The sequence below is a fragment of the Neopelma chrysocephalum genome, unplaced genomic scaffold (genome assembly GCF_003984885.1).
Source record: "Neopelma chrysocephalum unplaced genomic scaffold, ASM398488v2 Primary Assembly neopelma1_82, whole genome shotgun sequence".
In the NCBI taxonomy this organism is placed as follows: domain Eukaryota; kingdom Metazoa; phylum Chordata; class Aves; order Passeriformes; family Pipridae; genus Neopelma; species Neopelma chrysocephalum.
The window spans coordinates 5,229,464-5,248,175 of NW_020897744.1; the positions used below are offsets into that span (position 1 = coordinate 5,229,464).

The following is an 18,712-nucleotide window of genomic DNA, read 5'->3' on the forward strand; positions in this document are numbered from 1 at the left end:
TAAAGCCTGAGCTGCCTGTTCTGCTTTTCAGCACAGAGATACTGCAGAGAGAATTGGGCTGGTGTCAGCCCTTTTGGTGCCACTAAACTGCTGAGAACCCTGGGGTCAGACAGAGAGGGACGAGCAGTTGGGGGAAAATCCAGCGCCGAGGAAATGGTGGAGGTGCCCTGGCACGGCTGGGGAGGAGAACAGAGCTTCCTCTGCGTGCGTCACATTTGCCTTTGCCATTTGTTTGTGCTGGTTGTCATGTCCACGTCCACTTGGAGAGGAAGGGGGATGTTCCTATGGATGTATGAGCATAGATGCACACAAAAATAGCAGTTGTCTGCATTGCACACGTGGTGGTTTCAGGGCCAGTTTCTAAGCGGTTTGTGGTGTTCCTGTGGTCCAAGTGAGCAGCACCGTAAGAATTTTGGAGTAGTTTTGTTGTTTGTGTTTTTTCTCTTCCTGTATGAAAAGCAAAAAGACAAGGCCCCTCATGGAAGGGACCAGTTTTTGTCCCAGGGGGCTCCCCAGCTGTGCCTCTTCAGAGACAACTAAAACATGAGTTTTGAGTGCCTGACTAGGGATGGAAGATGGGGGGTCCCATCCCACTGTAACAAATTACTGCTGACTTTTATTGTATGGGTTCCAACAGGGTGATTGTTAGGCAAAGATCCTGAACAACTGGATAAGAAGAGGTATTAGCTCTTTAATCCCAGATCTAGAGCTCCAAAACCAGGCAGAAGAATTCCCTAAATTGTTTCAGGTTTTTGTGTGTTTTCCCTAGTTGTCACACCTGAATGGCTGCACAGGCCATAGCCCTGAATATCTGACCTCAGAAGGGCAATACCACTGAGGTCCTTATGTGGACTGTGCTTTTGAAGACTGCTTTTATTCCCAACTGAAGTCAGAATCTCATGACTTAAATTTGGATACCGCTGCTGCAGAGAACATAGTTTAAATATTAAACAGATATGTGGAGTGTGTCAGCATGGGATAAGCCAGGGAGGAGGAGGATTTGAGGAGGAAATGGGAGAGAAGAGTGAATGTCTTACTTGTTGCAGATGATTTCATTGTATTGGGCATCTGATTCCATGCTGTTGATGAAACCGAGTCACTCTTTTACCACAAAAGGAATTATTTGTACAGTTTTCCTGCTTTACACAAGGATTGTAAGAGGAGTCTTCTAACAACATTGTTTGGAGGAAATTCCTGTCCAGTGCATTCCCTGGGAGTGATGCTGGCTGGTGAGCACAAAATGGTGTCATTTTTCTGTAGGTATTTCAAATTTGAGGAGCATCCAGTGCATTTCCAAACCTGTCATTCTGCAGGTGTAAGGAGCACTGTCCATCCTCATCCCAGGCCTGGCAGGTGACTGTCACCTTCCCTATGATGCAGATCTGAACCTCTTCAGAAACCACAGTCAGCCTCCAGTTCCCTGCTTTCTAATTCTGCATGACTAAGCCTTTCAGCATGTAATAAATACTGTTGCTCATCCCAAATGCATTGGTTACCTGTGCACCAATCACTGTCAGCATATTTCTGCACTGGGGTGGCTGAGTGTTGGGGAACTGGCATAAATTAAATTAATCTGAGTCACAGTATTGCCCTTTCTGTTCCACCCACGTGTGCGTCAGGTGTGGGAGATGTGTGAGCAGCACTGCACACGCCCTGCCAGCAAACAAGAACTTGTGTTCCCTCAGAAAATGGGGACTGGGGCACAATTCACACCAAAATATGAGGAAGTGAAGAGTGCACACAAGTATTTGTTTTGTGTGACTGTAGGAATCCTGAAAGAATTCTCTTCGGCGAGGGGATTACAGTGAGGAGAACAATGCACACACCTCAGTGGCAGATTTGTGGCTGCTGCTGGATGTATTTATGACCCAGGCACGTGGCTTGGTGTCTGCATGGCACTGTCCATGTTTGTGAGGGAGGGCTCTGGCTTGGCTTTGCTGTAGAGCACAAAGTCAGGCACTTCCCTTCACTCAGCTTTTTCTCATCTGAAGGAGGAGAATCAGCAATTGCTCATTATTCTCAAAGCACTTTCATGGTTAAGGATGTATCATAAGCACAGAATCATGGAATGGTTTGGGTGGGAAGGGACCATAAAGACCATTGAATTCCACCCCCTGCCATGGGCAGGGACACCTTCCACTAGCCCAGGGTGCTCCAAGCCCCGTCCAACCTGGCCTTGGACACTTCCAGGGATGGGGCAGCCACAGCTTCTCTGGGCAACCTGTGCCAGGGCCTCACCACCCTCACAGGGAAGAATTTCTTCCTAATATCTAATCCAAACCTCCCTTCTCTCAGTTTAAATCCCTGCTGTTCTTCTCACAGATGATCTGTAGAATAACAACAGTAAGCTGAGGATTTGTAGAGGTTACATTTGTAGGAACAGATTGCCCTGTGCTTACAATTTTGTGCATTGACTGCTTAATTTCTGCCCCTGCAATTACTCCTGGGTGCAGCTCAAGCTGCTTGGATGGGCTGAGAACTTGCTTGTGCTCATGTATCAGGTGTTTAGGCATCAAAGCATTGTGCCTTATTCCTGCACAGGGCAGCACCCAGAAAACTGCAGGTGCAGTGAAAGGTCAGGTTGAAAATCAGGTCTTTGCAGTTCACAAAAGTATTGCTGAAATAGGGAAACAGGCCATGAAAAAAAATCTGTTAGATGAACAATTCCTTTTGGTCCATTTTAGGCTGAGTTGTGCTGAATGTGAAGTATATCCTTGTCCTGTGGGATTGAGCTTTACTCAGAAAGGCCTGGAATTCCCTGGGCAGCTCAATCCCTCCCTTGCCTTGTGTGGCTCTGAGTTGTTCACCTGCAGGTCCTGCTTACGGAGCACGTGGGTGTTCCTGGGGCTCCCAGGAGCCCAGGTCTCCTCTTTGTGCAGCTGGGATTGGGACTGAGCTTTTTAGGACTGTTCAGTGCCTCTTACTCTGCCTCCCTGCTGTGAGGGGAGGTGTCTGCTGCTGTTCCAGGCAAGTGGAGTGAGATGGGTGCTTAGCACCTTTGAAAGATTCCCTCATTCCGTGGCTTTTAATGAAGGAAAAAATTTTGTTTGGGGGACTGGGGATTCAACTCTTTCCCAGCTTTGGGCTTTCACAGTCAGAGCTTGTCCCTTGGCACACTGGGGAGGGTTGGATTGGCTTCAGCAGGTGTTGCTGTTTCTGGATTTCAGAGTGAGGTTTGTTAAACTCACCCACCTCCCCAAACCTTCCGAACTTGGGCTTAGCAAGACTGAGCTGCATGCTGGGAACAGACTGAGGGTCTTCTGCCTCTTTTAAAATGTATTCTTGAGTGTCACTGAGTAAACATTTTATTATTAATTTTCTTTCATGCCTATAAATCTTCACAAAAATTATAGTCCCTTTCCTCCCAGCAGGAGACAAATGAAAGGAGTGTGAGGCTTTAAAAAATAAATGAACGAGAGGATCATTTTCCAGTCACGGGACTTTGTATTTCCCTATTTTCCCAGATTTTGCTGTTGTCCATCCTGAATTAAAAAAAAAAAAAAGCAAGGGGATAGCTGGTAATGTTTTTCTTTGTTTTCTCAGTATTTCTGGCTCCTGGTGCTCTCCCGGGGTTTGGTTGGCATCGGAGAGGCGAGTTACTCCACCATTGCCCCAACCATCATCGGAGACCTGTTCACCAAAAACACGAGGACCCTCATGCTCTCTGTCTTCTACTTTGCAATTCCCCTGGGCAGGTAAGTGGCACCAGAATTCTTGGGCCTGGTTTTGCCTTTTCACTTTAACAAACTCACGCAGATCTGAAGTTGCTAATGATGATAGTTCTTGTCTTTGGTTGGAATGGTTTAGACAGGAAAATATTGTGAGCTGTGACTAATTAGTAGCAGGAATTAGATTCTTTTTCTGGCCCTGTTGCTGGTTCGTGTGTGACTTTTGGGAATTAGTGGGAAGGATTTTTTTTTTCCTCTCTTTTTACAGCAGTGGGGTGGAAATGGAATCAAAATATTTTAGCTGACTGTTTCTTTCAGTTGTGTTTCCTTATCAGCCCAACACAGTATCTGATTGTTGGGACAGAAGGGAATCTGTCATTATTTTTATTTTTTAAAAATAATGGCTGACCCTCTATTGTGAGGTTGTAGGCAGGGAGGGTTTGCATACTTTGCATTCCAGTTCCCAGAGTGGGACAACATCCTGTGCAAAAGGGGCATCAGGGGTTCATTTGCAGCAGGGAATACATGGGTAACATGTCCCAAACTCAGAGAAAAACTTCTGGTGGTGCATTTTACAAGTTAGAGCACTCATCCCTGAGACAAAACTCACAAACATCCCTTTGCTCTTGAGGAAAAAGAGAGAAACAGATCCTTAAGTGGTGAAAAGAATATTTTGCCAAGAGGACCAAAGATTCCAAGTATTCACATAGAGAATTCAGTGAACTATGGCTAGCAAGAAATCACAAATACTCATCCTGTTGAGCCTGATTCTAGCACTTAAAAATCTCAATATCCAACAATGACATGGATTACAGGGGCATGGAGTGATAGGGCAAGGCTGTAAACTGAAAGAGGGGAGGGTTAGATGGGATATTAGGAAGAAATTGCTCCCTGTGAGGGTGGTGAGGCCCTGGCACAGGTTGCCCAGAGAAGCTGTGGCTGCCCCATCCCTAGAAGTGTCCAAGGCCAGGTTGGAGCAATCTGGGCTAGTGGAAGGTGTCCCTGCCCATGGCAGGGGGTGGAATTCAATGGTCTTTATGATCCCTTCCCACCCAAACTATTCCATGATTCTGTGGTGATCCACAGTTTGATTTTGGAGCCTCTCCATGTAAAAAGCTCAGTTTTGGGGTAATTATAGCTGGCAAACCCCAAAGCTCAGCAGACTTCAGTAAAGTCAGGTGAGGGCTCACTCTGCCCCACAGCAATCCTGGCAACTTGTAGCCAAGGCCACCTCAGCCACAAAGGCAGCAGTTTTGAAAAGGGATATTCACATTCCTTCAGCTCATGTGGAGAGAAGTGTGGCTACATTCACCTTCAGTGTCTTTGAGCCACCTCCTGTCTTAGGGCTGAAGGTCCTGTGGCTTCTTAATCTTCAGATGTGATTTCACAGCTTCAGGTTTGATGTTCTCCCACCTGACTGTCTTGCATGATCTTCTTGGTTCTTCTTATAGGCTTATGGAAAGTGGCCTCTTCCTGGGTAATTAGAACCAAGTACTGTTGAGTGACAAGAAAAAAATTAAATGATGGAATATGGTGTGTCCTTGAAGGGCACTTTTTAACTGAGAGCTTGAACATAAAATTGTTGAATATTCATATTGGCACACGGGAAGGCCTGGTGTAGAAATAACATTGGGAAATACATTCCTTTTGAGGCTTTGCTTCCATGCACTGTAGATTGAAAGGTCAGCTATAAACTTCCAAATTTCCATCAGATTTGAGCATTTTCAGATCAGCAGTGCTGGGAAGAGTCACATATTGGCCACCATCTGCTTCAATCCCCATGTTCCTTCCTGCAGGAGAAGAGAGCCCAAGAGTTGGTTGTGCCTCTCTTTATCTTAGTCTAAGAACAGCTGTGACTGTGCCACTCCTAAAGCTCTGACCAACCCTCATCTTGGCATTTCTTGCAGTGGCTTGGGATACATCACTGGGTCCAGCGTGAAGCAGGTTGCTGGAGACTGGCACTGGGCCTTGAGGGTAAGTCCCTGGTAATCACATCTTAATGAGAGTTAATTGATTGATCTGTGTTAGGAAAAGTTCCATCACACAGTTGCTCAACCTGTTATTATATCTGGAAGGTAAAGGACAGGAGATTACAGCCATGGATGTTCAGTGCACAGCAGATGCATTCCCTAAGCAAAGGGGAAAGGGGTGTGGGCTTGGCTTGTGGTACTTGGTGTTTTCCCTGCCTGGGAGCAAGAATTTTCCAATCTCTTTATTATCAATCAACCATGATTTCTTGATGGGGATGGGAAGATGAGGCATTGGCCTTAAATCAACTCCACAGTCTTTCAGTCCCCTGCTGTCAAGAAACTCCGAGAATGGTTTCCTGCTTTGAGGAAAAAACACTTTGTTCCAGTTTCCGCTTGTTTTTCTGCCCTGAGACAGTCGGTTTCCTTCTATTTTAACCTCTTGGGACCCTGATAAACGTGCTGAAAAGATAATCCACTCCAATCACGTGCTCACAAACAGATCCTGCACACAAAGATGCCTTGAAAGAGCCGAGAGGAAGTGGCCCAGCAGAACTGGTTCCTGACCTTTGGTGGTGAGGGTGGCATGAGGTGCATTTTCTGGCTCTGGCACTTCATGAATCCCCTGGAGCTCAGGCCAACACCATTTATACCAGCAGGTGATGAAATCCATGGGTTCCCACCTCAAGAAAACGTGCCCTCTGTGACACAGGCCATGCCCAGGGGAAGCAAAGCCAGAACAGCACCGTGAGGGTGGGAGGGCATTTCCCAGCTGGGAACCTGGAATGGAAAGTGCAATGTCCTGCAGCTTCACACCAGTAGGATGGCTACAGCATTCAGCAGCAGAAATACTTGAGGGTAAAATTAACTTTTGAGCAGAGGCCAGCACAAGGAATGAGTTCCCCAAAGCCCCTCCTCCTGCTCAGGGGGCTCTAAGGAAGTTGATGTATCAGAGTGCTCTTGTAAAACCCAAATCCGGCCGTAAAACCCAAGTGGGTAATTTGTGCAAAGGGATCCTCACCAGCATTTTTCTCTTCAGATGGTGTCTCCACAGTTATCCTGAGAAATCCAGGCTATCTGCAAGACTGTACCCTTCCAGAGTCATGATTTCCACTGTAAATGACACATTGGTGCATGATTCCCTGACTGTAAAATCATTGGGAATCTGATGAGCTGCACGTGCCTGGGGTGGTTGCTTTGGACAGCATTGCTCAGTTTTTGTAGTCACACAGCACACACTGAAGGCTTCCAGACATCAGTGCAAAGCAGTTTTTTCATCCCTGTGGCAATTATTGAGCCTCTTGCAAGATGTGAATGATTGCCCAAGGTGATGCTTCCCCCTGTGATCTCCTGTGGGCTCCAAATCCAGGAGAGGTCAGGAGTAATCTGTACTTCAGTGGGCTGAAGAAGACAGAAGGACATGTGGACAAGTGACAGCTTTGTCTCTGGATCCAACAGTAATGTGGGTGTTTCCTGGGAGCATTGCTGAGTGTCCATGGATATTGTCAGTGGATTTTGTCCTGGTGGGGGCTTAAGCCTTTAGATAAAAATCAAGGAGACTTGAAATTATCTGGCCCTAAAAAATAGCAGCAATTCTGGTTTTTTTACCAGTGCTGCCTTGCGTTCAGCTGTCATAAGGAAATTGTATCAGCCTTCCTTTATTCCTGGATGAGGGATTTTCCTGACTTTCCAGTTCTGAGATACTTTTGTCTTCTCTTTCCTAGCAGAACTGTGAGTTTGTCATCTTTGGATATGAAACACTGCTCAATGTGTAAAGGCCATTCTCAGGTTAATAATGGAAGCATATTTTTTGGAACAGGGATTTATTTTTAAAACAGCATATCTAAATGGGATGATAGTTCAGTGAAAATCCGTGTTCCTATTTTCCTAACTGAGCTATTTTCCATTCTATCAATAATGGAATTTCAGTGTCAAAACAAGAATAGTGTTTGTAGCTTGCAAAGCACTGTGGGATCTTTGTATTTTTGTCTAGTGCTTGGGACAAAGGATTGGATACTGGGAAGCCTAACCCTTGAACGTGTCCTTTTCCTGCCTCCCAGCCTGAATTTTCAGTGTTTCTTGGTCTGCTGTACACTGAAGTTATCTGAGGAAGATGCCTGAAAATGGGAAGCCTCTGTGGGTTGGTGGAAGAAGGAGGCATGCCAAGCAAGGGTTTTCAAAGCCAGAATGCTCCCTACATCCAGAAATCCTTCACCCTTGCCTTGAAAAGGCTTCTGCACTCACCCAGAAAGTCTCTCAGCCCAGCTGGGAGCAGCTTTCCAAAGAGCTCACCGTCACTGAAGAACCAGTATTTTGATGAATCTTGGTACTTATTAACACAACAGACTGCCTTAATCAGGGATTCTCAAAGCTGCATGTTTCCAGAGTGAGATAAGAATCCAGGGAATGACAGGGAGGAAGGAAAGGCACGGATGCCTCGGGTGCTCACAGATCCTGACTGGAACAGTCCCTGAAACCAAGCCAATGTAATCTGCTTCTCACTGACCAGTCAAAGCAAACCCCCCTGGACTCCTGTGTTAATTCCCTGCCCCTTTCTTGCAGGTATCTCCACTCCTGGGAATGATAACAGGGACACTCATCTTGATATTTGTTCCTGCTGCTAAAAGAGGAAATGCTGAACAACTTGGGGGGCAGCTGAAGGCTCGGACCTCGTGGCTGAGAGACATGAAAGCACTGATTAGAAAGTAAGACCACTTGTAAAAACCATGCTTTGCCTCTAGTGCTTAATTGGAACATCCAGTGGCCTGGATTTAGCACTGGTGAGATTGGAAAGTGATGACATGCAGGGAGTTGCAGGAAGTTTAGTCTGTGGACCTGGGAAAGAAAATTGCAGTTACATGAGGTATTGACTGCAGTGATGATGCTGCATTCCAACTTCTGCTCTAACCTTTCCAAGACTGACATCTAAGAAAGAGTTTGCTTTGTTTGGCTCATACTTCACACAAATCAAGGCTTTTGAAGTGGAGAAATTGCTGTGCTCCTGTATTAATTGTTGTGGCACTGTTGTTCAGGCGCTTAGATCCTTATTCTTCCTTAAAAGAGCTACTTTACCAGGGGGAAAAAGAGAGTTAAATGCCAGAAAAAAAATATTATTACCAGGGGGAAAAAGAGAGTTAAATGCCAGAAAAAAAATAAGAGGAGAAAATACACAAAAGTTTACACTACACATCAAGTTTAAATATATGTTTACACAACCACTTGTGACTGAATCTGTGAGCACTGAATGTGTTTGGGTGCTTGTATATGTGCATAAAACATGACATGCTCACAAGTGTTTAAGCAGCTGTGCTTCCCTCCAGAAAGCTGGGCTGTGAATGTGCAAGTACTTGCACTTGTGAATTCAGGGTTACATTGAAATTTTGATGGGAAACTGTGGTGTCCTTCATTTTTAGGGCTGCTGGCTGGAATGCCTTCCTGGTATTGTCATCCAGTGTCAAAGGACTATGAGAAGCAATGATGGATAATTTGTCAATATTTCTGTGTTACTTCTTTTGGTAGTTTATGCAAGTGGCAATCACATGATGGCATGGATGGGGAGGGGGAAGTGAAACTGGTCTTCCATTTAAACAAGTGACATTAGGGTGACAGCTCTGTAATTCACACATCATGACTAAGTACTGATTATCTTCTGAAATGGTCCCATGAAAAATGGCCTCGGAAGAGTCCAGTGCATTACTGTCAGTGGAGCATCACCTGTGAATATTCCATGCTTCTTATTCTCCACTGCTTTATGCCTTGTGTTATCCCTGCCTTGGCAAAGGGAGGTGGCAGGTGTGGGGGAACACTGTTTTTGAAGCCCTGGCTCCTGTGTGGGGCTCCTGCTTTTTCCCTTTTCCCACTAAACCTTCCCTTGGCTTTGTCTCCGCAGCCGCAGCTACGTGTTCTCATCCCTGGCCACCTCGGCCGTCTCCTTCGCCACGGGGGCACTTGGCATGTGGATCCCTCTGTACCTGCACAGGGCACAGGTGGTGCAGAAGACAGCAGAGACCTGCAGCTCCCAGCCCTGCGGCACCAAAGATAGGTGAGAGGCAGACTCAGAGGGGGGAAAGGGGGGTGGGGGCTTATTTACCAGAGGAAACAGGCAGGTCCCACAGAGTCAAGTCACTAGAATGTCTGTCATTTCCTCCAGGCCCTTGCAACAATGATAGGAAATGCTGGGATTGTAAACTAGGTTTTATTTCTCTTCTTCATTGCATGAAGTCAAACGAAGGCAGAAGGGATGACCTCAGCTTTCTTAGTTCCCAGGCTGGGGTGCAGGGTAGAAAAGAGACTTTTGTCTGTGCCTCAGAGGATGTTTGGAGAGCTGAGAACTTGGCTCCTTAAGACCCATCTGTGACAGAGCAGGTAACCCCAGTGGTGGCTGTAATTTGGAGGTTGGAATGGTTCCCCTAAAGCTGCAGGGACTAACCCTGGAGGCTTTTGTTTCTGTGTGAGGCAGGACTTCACTGTTTCATTGCTCTGTAAACTGCTGTGCCTGCTGAGTTGTGCTGAAGAATGTCACAGAGATCTGGGACACTTTGGGCTGCAGTGCTTGATGCTGTGCAGTGGTTTGGGTTTTTCAGTCCTGGTTATGTAATATCACTTGCAGCACATGAGCTATGAAAAGTAATCCTTCACTTTGTGCCCCAGCATGATGGCACAAACCAGAAAATGCTATGAAAGCATTTCTCCAGGTAAATAAAAGATAGGAAAAACTGCCTTTTGTCAGCTCTTTTGCTTTTTACCTAGTGAGGGAAAATAATATTAGGAAAACCTTCTTGCTCTAGCTGAATAATCCCATCTCAAGTAAACTACTGAGTGGTTTGGAGTCCCATCAACCAGTGTCCAGCAGGCAGGCTCAGGCTGCTCTGCAAAAATGCAGTGAGCAAAAAACACAGCCCCAGTCTGCTATTTACAGAGAGTTTTCCCCTCCTTGATGACACCTCGATTTTGAGCTGCCCTGGAGCTACTCTAATGGAGTTGCCAAAGACTCTGTAATCCAAGTGCTGCACATACAGTACAGAGAATCCTTGACAGCTCCTGGCTCTTTAAATTGAAATTAACACATTTCAAGTGTGTAACCCAACAGCAAAAGGCTTCTTTGAAGTGGTCTGAAAGGAGCTATAAAGTCAAGGTGTGTTGAAAATCGTGGTATTTCAGAGTTGTATTAGGTTTCCCTTCCCTTAAGCTTCCTGGTGCCTGCTCTGTCCATGATTTCCCATTACATGATCAATGTGCAGGTTATTAGTTAGTTTTGTGCATGCAAAATTAGTTGTACAGAGAACTCTATGGGAAGCTCAGTTCCACCCAAAGAAGCAGCGTGAGCCCTTTGCCCAGGGATCAGTGCCTGAGTTTCCAGCGCTTAGTTTTTCTGAATTACAGGGGAAGCGGGCTAAAACCACCAGCACTCAGCAGGGGAGCTCTTCTAATTTCTAATTTTTAAAGATTTACTTAAATAATTCTAAAATTTTAAATCTCATTTTTCAATCCGCGAAGCCGACGCGCAAATTCCCGGTCGGCAGCTCACCCCAACGATTTGGCCGTGCCCGCTTTGGGGAAAAACTCCAAAAAATCCCCCCCACGCCTGCCTGTTATTTTTATTTATTTTTTTATTTATTTCCTAGCTTGATCTTCGGGGCCATCACGTGCTTCACTGGCTTCCTGGGTGTCATCACGGGGGCGGGAGCGACCAAGTGGTGCCGGCTGAAGACGCAGCGGGCGGATCCGCTGGTGTGTGCCGTGGGCATGCTGGGCTCTGCCATCTTCATCTGCCTCATCTTCGTGGCTGCCAAGAGCAGCATCGTGGGAGCCTATGTAAGTGTGATCCTTCCCATGTGCCAGTCCCCCCCCCAGACTCCCTTCACTGTCCCCTGCAGGAAGCCTGAGGTGTTGTCTCGCTTCTGCTTTTGGCATTTTGGCCCAGGCTGGGAGTGCCTGGTAGCTCATCCCTGCTTGCTGACTGTCATCAGCCGTGGGAACCTACTGGTCTGTTCTACCATTACCTCCACCCACACCTTTTTTATTGCTCTTACCTAATGTGTTGGTACAGGAAAATCAACCACTTGCCTTGCAATGAGGGTATTGTAGCTGCAGTGGTTATAATTACAATGTCATTGGTTTGTGGGCTGCCTTTAAGTACCATTCATTTCCATAACTGGGTAGATTGCAGCAGACCAGTATTAATTACTGGGTGATTTCAGTTTGCAGTTATCTGTATCGCCATAGCCCCAGTCATAGCCCAGGAACACACAGTCCTGGATGCTGCACAAATGGAGATTAAAATATGGCCCCTCCCCGAGTGTTTCTAATTGAATTATACAAAAGGACAGCAAATAGATCCAGGCAAATAGAATCATAGAATGGTTTGAGTTGGAAGGGATCTTTAAAGGTCATTTAGTCCAACCCCCCTGCACTGTGCAGGGACACCTTCCACCCTTCCACCAGAGCAGGTTGCTGAGAGCCCTGTCCAACTCTGCCTTGAGTGTTCCCAGGGATGAGGCAGCCACAGCTTCCCTGGGCAACCTGTGCCAGTGCTTTACCACCTCCTTTGTAAAAAGCTCCTTCCTTACATCTAATCTAAATCAACCCTCTTTTAGACTGAAGGGAAAAGGAAAAGCTCAGCTGTAATAATCCAGCCTCAGGCTAAAATCTTGCTTCCAGTAGGGAGTGGAAATCCAGTCTCTGATCAGGTCCTGGGTTCCCTTTTAATATCACAGAGAGAACATGTGGGGGTCTGGGAGAGTTCAGGGTTCTGGAGTTCAGAGACCCAGGAGAAGTTTTTGAAGGGAAAGCAGGAGGTGTTTGGAGTGGTGGGATCCCTTCTGAAAGCCCTCCCTCAGCCTCCACAGAGCAGTGCACACTCCACCCACAAGGAGAATTCACTGACAATTAACCAGCCAACTGCTGTTCCTCGTTTCTCTGTGTTTCTGGCACTAGCCTGGCCATGGTTATTTGGTGAGTATTTCAGTAGCTGCCATTGTTGTGAGGAAGCACAAGAAGAAAGAGTCAAAGTTCAACATGACTAAGACAGGATGCAGAATGTCCACTCTGGCTGTTCAGAAAGTGCCAGAAGGAGATTCAGGTCTCTGGTTTGTGGCCTGGGCTAGAACTGACCTTTGGTTCAGCAGAAAAATTATCACCTCAGACAACCTGTGAGGGGCTGTTACTGGTTGGTGAAGCATTAACATTTCACTGTCAGCTCTCTCTGAGTGAAGATCCATCACATCCCTCACCTGCTCCCTCCACCTCTGTGTGATTTTCTCCTTTCTCAGACCCAATGACATGTTCATTTGTGGTGTTCAGTCTCTTTATGCAGAAACTCCTCCATTTCTAAGCCGGAAATGCTCTTTTCAAAAATTATGCAGCAAAAGGTGGCCATTGATCTCATTTTTATCTTTTTTTTTTTTCTAATAGCCATGTGACTATTCTGTATTGTATAAGCATATAAATATAGATGGTATTATTTAACCAGTCTTAGAAACAATTTATTTTATTATGAATGGGCAGTAAATCTAATAAAGAGTCGATGATTTGCCAAGGGAGTTATAGCTGCATATGGGGGGAGTATGGAGCCAGTTTGTGATGCTGTTAGGCTGAAGCAGGTAACGCTGCCTGTCTGTAACCCTAAATGTGCTCTCTCTGCTGCTGGAAACCTGATCCTAAGAAGGGTGGACAGGTCTGTGTTGGAGCTACCAGTGTCTTGTAACACAAGGTATTACGTGGCAGTGCCATATATCAGTTGAACTGACTTTTCAAGGCAAGTTTCAAACACTAGCCCTTGTTTTTCCATGCCATTCAAAGCTGTTTCACTCTTCCAGACTGTTTAATTCCCTTGTATTTCACTAGGATACCTGTTTTGCAAGGTTGCTTGGTGCAGAAGTTTCTCCTTGCTCTCTCTTTAGAGTCTCATTGGTCTGAAATGCAGGAGAGACTGTCCTCTGACTCTGGAGTTGGAACACTGAGCTATGGTGGACGGAATGGTGGACTGGGTTTCCCTTCCTTATCTCAAAATCCATGATAAAATCTCCTTGAGGAAACAATACAGGAAAACTTATGGGATGATTTTCCCATCTCTGATATCTTCCTTCACAGCTCCTGTCCTGACTTACATCCTCGAGTTCTGTGTGTCTGTGAAAGGCAAGGGCAGGGTTCTGACCTGTCCCCCAGCATGGGGCTGTTTGCCAACCTTCTGTAGTGTGCCTGTCCTTGGACTGCTGTCATGGATCACACCATGCCCAAATTCACAGTTACTGGTTTTGGACCCCTCATTGGCTTTAAAATTCTTACTTCCAAGCAGTTGGATGGCATCCCAAGAGATGGTGATCTCTGACACTGAGCTCTGGTGGCCCCCAGATCACCATCTCCCTCCCTGCTTTAGTTAACAATTGAGTTTTTAATGTCAGCATCAGCTTAAATGAAGTGTTCAGCACTCCAGCAAGAACCTGCAGAGCTCTTGGATTTATAGGTTTTATATTTCTGGAAAAAAACCTGCACATCCATGAGCATGATCACCCTGGCCCTTACATGCTCTCTGCTCTCTTCCTCCCCTGAACACATACATTTTCTCCCTTGCTCACTCTTACAGGTGGTTTTGGTCTCTGGGGGCAGCTGCTATTCCAGTTCTGTAGCAGCCATTCCTACCTGGAGCAGGGAGACAAATTACTTTTTTCCATCCAGTCTTTTCATATTAATCCAGTCAATTATTGGCAGTGGTAGAAGTGGCTGGCAAGGTGGAACAAACCAGTTTTCTGTGTCACTTTGCTTCCCACACATTTGTATTTCTCTCTTTTACAATCTTGCTTGGCTGTATAGTTCAATCAGTTCTTATTCAGTTTTCCTTGCAGTGTGTGTTGTAATCCAGCTCCTTAAAGTATCAATTTGCACATCTGTAGGTCCCACTCTTTCTGAAATATGTACTCTTTGGAACCTTGGTTTTCAAACCTGTCTCTGGAAACCCATTATCCGTGTGGCATCATCATCTCACACAGCTCAGGCATTTCAGCTGCTGATTTTACACTCCTTTAAATCTCCAAATGACTGGAGAGAGATGCTTTGCTTCTCCTTCCTCTTGACACTGTTCCAAGTTCCTCAATTTCAGCATCTATTTCAATTCCTCAAAGACATTTTATGATCTTGCAGAAACAGCAAATCCCAGGGTAAAACCTTGCCATGGAGCTTTTACAGCACCTCAGTCTCAGCTCCAGGGACTTCCTGGTGATGTGGTGTTGGTGACCTGCCTGTTCCTGAGGCATCAGCATTGCCCAGCACTGAGCTGGAGCTGGAATTGCTCCACATCCAAGAGGACATGAGGGTGTCTTACCCACCATTTCAGAGAGAAATACAAATAATGAAGATGTTGACGGATACCATGGAAGGAGTTTGTAACCTGCTAAGGTCTTTGCTGTGAGGGCTGCTGGGGGGACCACTCTGAAACCTACTTTATTTATAATTTTTGGGAATGAGAATTTGCTAACTCACTTAAACAGAACGTTTCAAGGGGGACATAACTTCTGCCAGCTCAGCACAGATGGGCAACTGGACACCAAAGGGAGATGGTGAGATATGACACAGCTGGAATCAGAAGAGGATGTTTTCACAGACCTGAAATCTCAGTGTAAAGTGAGGCTTCAAAAAGTGTGTGAGGAGTCAAACCCATGAGCATTTCAGGAGCTATTGATCTGTTCTGGAGCTGCCCTATTTGCAAGAAGCATCCCTAGAGTTCTCTCTCCAGCAGTAACATCACATATCCTCATTTGCCCTTTGCAGTGCATGAACTCATTTTTATAAGTCCCCATTAGCAGCTGAAGGACAGACATTTTTTTAATGTATCTTTTGTCCTGCTTTTTGATCTTCCTCTTGTTCCTCTTCTCCTTTTACCAATAGCCACACATCAAGCACATGGTTCATGGAACGGGTGAAATAACACATTCAACCACTGAGAACTGGTGCACTCTGAAGTCTGGAGCATTTCAGTGATTTATTTATAGGACTTAATAGGAATATAGGACTTAATAGGAATATAGGACTTATAGGAATTCAAGTGAATTCCTGCACAAGGGGCAAGTCCTCCTTGCTGCCTGTAACAATTCATACATGTGTGCACTTCACATAACCTCGAGGCAAGCAGTTGTCTGTTTGCAATGTGTATGAGCAGGCAGGGCTTGTTGATGCTGAATTTGGAAGTGTGATCCCATCTTTGCCAAGCTCACTTTGATCCATCCAGCCACAGAACCCCAGCAGCAGCAAAGCTGGGGCAGGACACATTTCAGAGCAGGTCTGAGAGCCCACCTGGGGCTCTGAGAAGTCCTTGCTGTGGGACATGTGGCTCCAGCTCCTGTCAGCACCTTGGTTCGGTGGATCTGTGCCCTGAGCTTGGCAGTTGGCATTTCCAAGTTCAGGGCAGAACAGTGGGCAGTGGGAAGATAGGAATGGAGATTTCCTTGCTGACACCATCACAGAGGAAGCAGTTCCAGTCACAGAGAGAGGGGATAGGGAGGGAGAATGTGTGGGAAACAAAGACAATTTTAGAAACAAATAGAGGAAGCTTCTGTAGGTCGGTGTGTAAGACTTGCTAAATAAAGCAAATTATTCCTGGCAGTGACATGATGGTCTGAGGGGTTTAGGGAACCTCAGCTGGTGTGTGGGAAAGGCAGTGGCAGTGGCCACATCGTGCCATCTTGCAGTTCCTTGGCTTTTAACGTCTCTTGCTGACCATCTCCAAAGAGCCAAGGGTTATATTTCTCCCCAAGGCACTGATGTTGCCAAGCCCATACTTAATTCCTGTCTTGGCTGCACACAGATGTCACCCATGCTGTGCCACTGGGGAGGGAAGGGATCCTCCACCTCATCTGATGTGCTACAGAGTTTAACACATAACTTGGTTCACATTCCTGGTGATGAAAATGTCTGTGCTTTGGGGAGTTGGGGCCTTCTTGCCTTTTCTGACTGGCTTTTTGGAACAGAATGGTGCAAGTTGGACTTCATGGTCCTGAAGGCCTTTTCCAACCTCAACAATTCTGATTGTAGGTATGGAAGCTGTCTCTTCTTTCTGCTTTCTCATGTTCTACCATAACCAAATATGTCAGCCTTTGTTTTAGCTGCTCTGTAGTTCATAAAATTAGTTAGTTTACACTAACAAAATTGCAGGCCAACCCTCTAGAGCTCTGATACAAATCTGTGGTTTGCTAATATTCAGGATAAACCACAACAGTAACAAGGAGTGTGTTGTGTAGGTAAGAGACAAATAAGCAAGAAAGGCAAGTTTGCGACAGGTTATTTTCCCTTTGAATGTCAAGTGAATAAATCTTCTCCTTTTTGTGTGTTTTGTTACAACAGATTTGCATTTTTATCGGAGAAACTCTTCTGTTTTCAAACTGGGCTATCACAGCAGACATTCTGATGGTGAGTGCACTTTGGAACAGCATCTTTTGGTGTTCAGAACAGTTTATGAGCTTGCAAGAACAACCTGAAATTCACAATTTCTTCCAAATCCTGCTTCAGCCTATTCTGTTTTTTTTGTTACTAAGTGACATATAGAGAGAGATAGAAAAAAGATTCTTCTTGTCCTTTGTTCTGAGCACCAGGGAGAGGAGATGTCCAGAAAGGACAGCATTTCTGAATTCAAATAATTTCCCCAAATTTGAAGTGTTTGTGCAGAGCCCCACACGCACAGAATTCGGCCAGAATTTCCTAACAGTCAGCACATTCATGGATTTTGTTATCAATAGCTCAGCTTTGTTCTGCCATAGGAAACCCTTCCCTCCCTCCTTTCCCTCTCTGACCACAAAGGCAGCCCATCTACCTACCATTCAACACATCCACAATAGAAACCCACCTCTGGGAGAGCAGAGAGGAAAAGAAAGTATAAAGAATTTTTGGATTGTGTCCACTTCATCCAAGAGGAAACCGTCAGGGACTTTTCACCTCATGTCTTTAATTTTTGATTCTTTCTCCACCACAGAGCTCTTTAAGTCTTTCAAATCAGCAAGTTGACCTCAGCAGCCCCATTTTCACATGAAATAACGTGACCATTTGTTCAAGAGCCTTGTGTGTTTTGTAGAGGCTTCATCAGAGCTGCACAGAGCCCATCAAACATAACATGTTGAAACCCTGTTGTGAAGGAGGTGTTGCTTATTGTATGAAAAAGAAAGGCACTAAGGCACAGAACCATTACAGGACTTGCCCGAGGTCTTTTGCCAGCTTGTTGACAGAACTAAAAATACAATCAGTCTGGTATCAACAGCAACTGCCTTGACTTGTATTTGTTGGTTGTGCAAACATCAAGGAGGAAACAATCAGGCTGGGTACTCCTAGATGGAAAGATAATGGTGTTGATGTATTGATTCAGCAAAGAACTTCAAGCCTCTGCTTTAGTGGTGTTTGTGCTGGAGTTCAGGGTTTGTTTGTGTGTTGAAGTAGCTCAGCAGTTGCCATCACGGATCAACTTTCCATCTTTAACTCATTTGTGCGGGGAACGCTCTGGGGGTGGGGTTAATTCCACTGCTCTCACATGTGAGTAAACACGGAGAAATGAAGGTTGTCAGGGTACTTTGGTAGCACTGGAGGGCTTTTAATTCCCGAGGTTCCTCCCTCCTGCCGGTCCGTGTGCTGTGACAGAGCTCTGAGCGGTGCTTCCCGGGGCTTCCGTGGGGTTTGCAGCTCCTGCTGAGTTCAGGGCTGCTCTGGCCATTTATGCAGCAGTAACTCAACACTTGGACAGATGTGCAGCCTCCAGACCAGCTGTGCTGAGGAAGAAATTACAGTGCAGTGCGTGTAGTTGCTCATTCCTGCCTGCTGCCAGAGCTTCCTGTCGCATCCTGCCTCTGGCTGGGATGTTCCCGGGAGCGATCCCGGTTCTCTCTGCTCAGAATTCATGGATGGGTTTAAATGGCAGCTGTCTGTACCCTCACTGGCATTGGCTGGCTCAGGTAAGGGCTCAGCCACCAGCACATCTGCAGCTCTCAGAGCAGCTGAGGTGATGTCTCTGCTCAGAGGGAGGGTCCTCTCAGACGTGTTCAAGGTCGTCCAGAAAGTCTGTGCCAGAGAGTGACCTGAAATGTGGCCTCTGTTGTCTCAGGC

General features: G+C 45.9%; 1 protein-coding gene across 3 annotated transcripts in view; it reads left to right on the plus strand.

The window, feature by feature from the left end:
• LOC113971224 (protein spinster homolog 2-like) overlaps nucleotides 1-18,712 on the plus strand; it is a 132,868-nt gene that overhangs the window by 78,031 nt on the left and 36,125 nt on the right. The window contains exons 4-10 of one of the 3 annotated variants that reach the window (XM_027690916.1): nucleotides 3,544-3,695; nucleotides 5,576-5,642; nucleotides 8,198-8,340; nucleotides 9,525-9,677; nucleotides 11,260-11,449; nucleotides 16,970-17,035; nucleotides 17,595-17,692. In XM_027690916.1, the coding sequence (XP_027546717.1) occupies nucleotides 3,544-3,695; nucleotides 5,576-5,642; nucleotides 8,198-8,340; nucleotides 9,525-9,677; nucleotides 11,260-11,449; nucleotides 16,970-17,035; nucleotides 17,595-17,651 (828 nt within the window). In that variant the 3' untranslated portion in view covers nucleotides 17,652-17,692. Of the gene's footprint in view, nucleotides 1-3,543; nucleotides 3,696-5,575; nucleotides 5,643-8,197; nucleotides 8,341-9,524; nucleotides 9,678-11,259; nucleotides 11,450-16,969; nucleotides 17,036-17,594; nucleotides 17,693-18,712 lie in introns of those variants that run through there. The other 2 variants (XM_027690913.1, XM_027690915.1) reach the window with 2 other exon arrangements.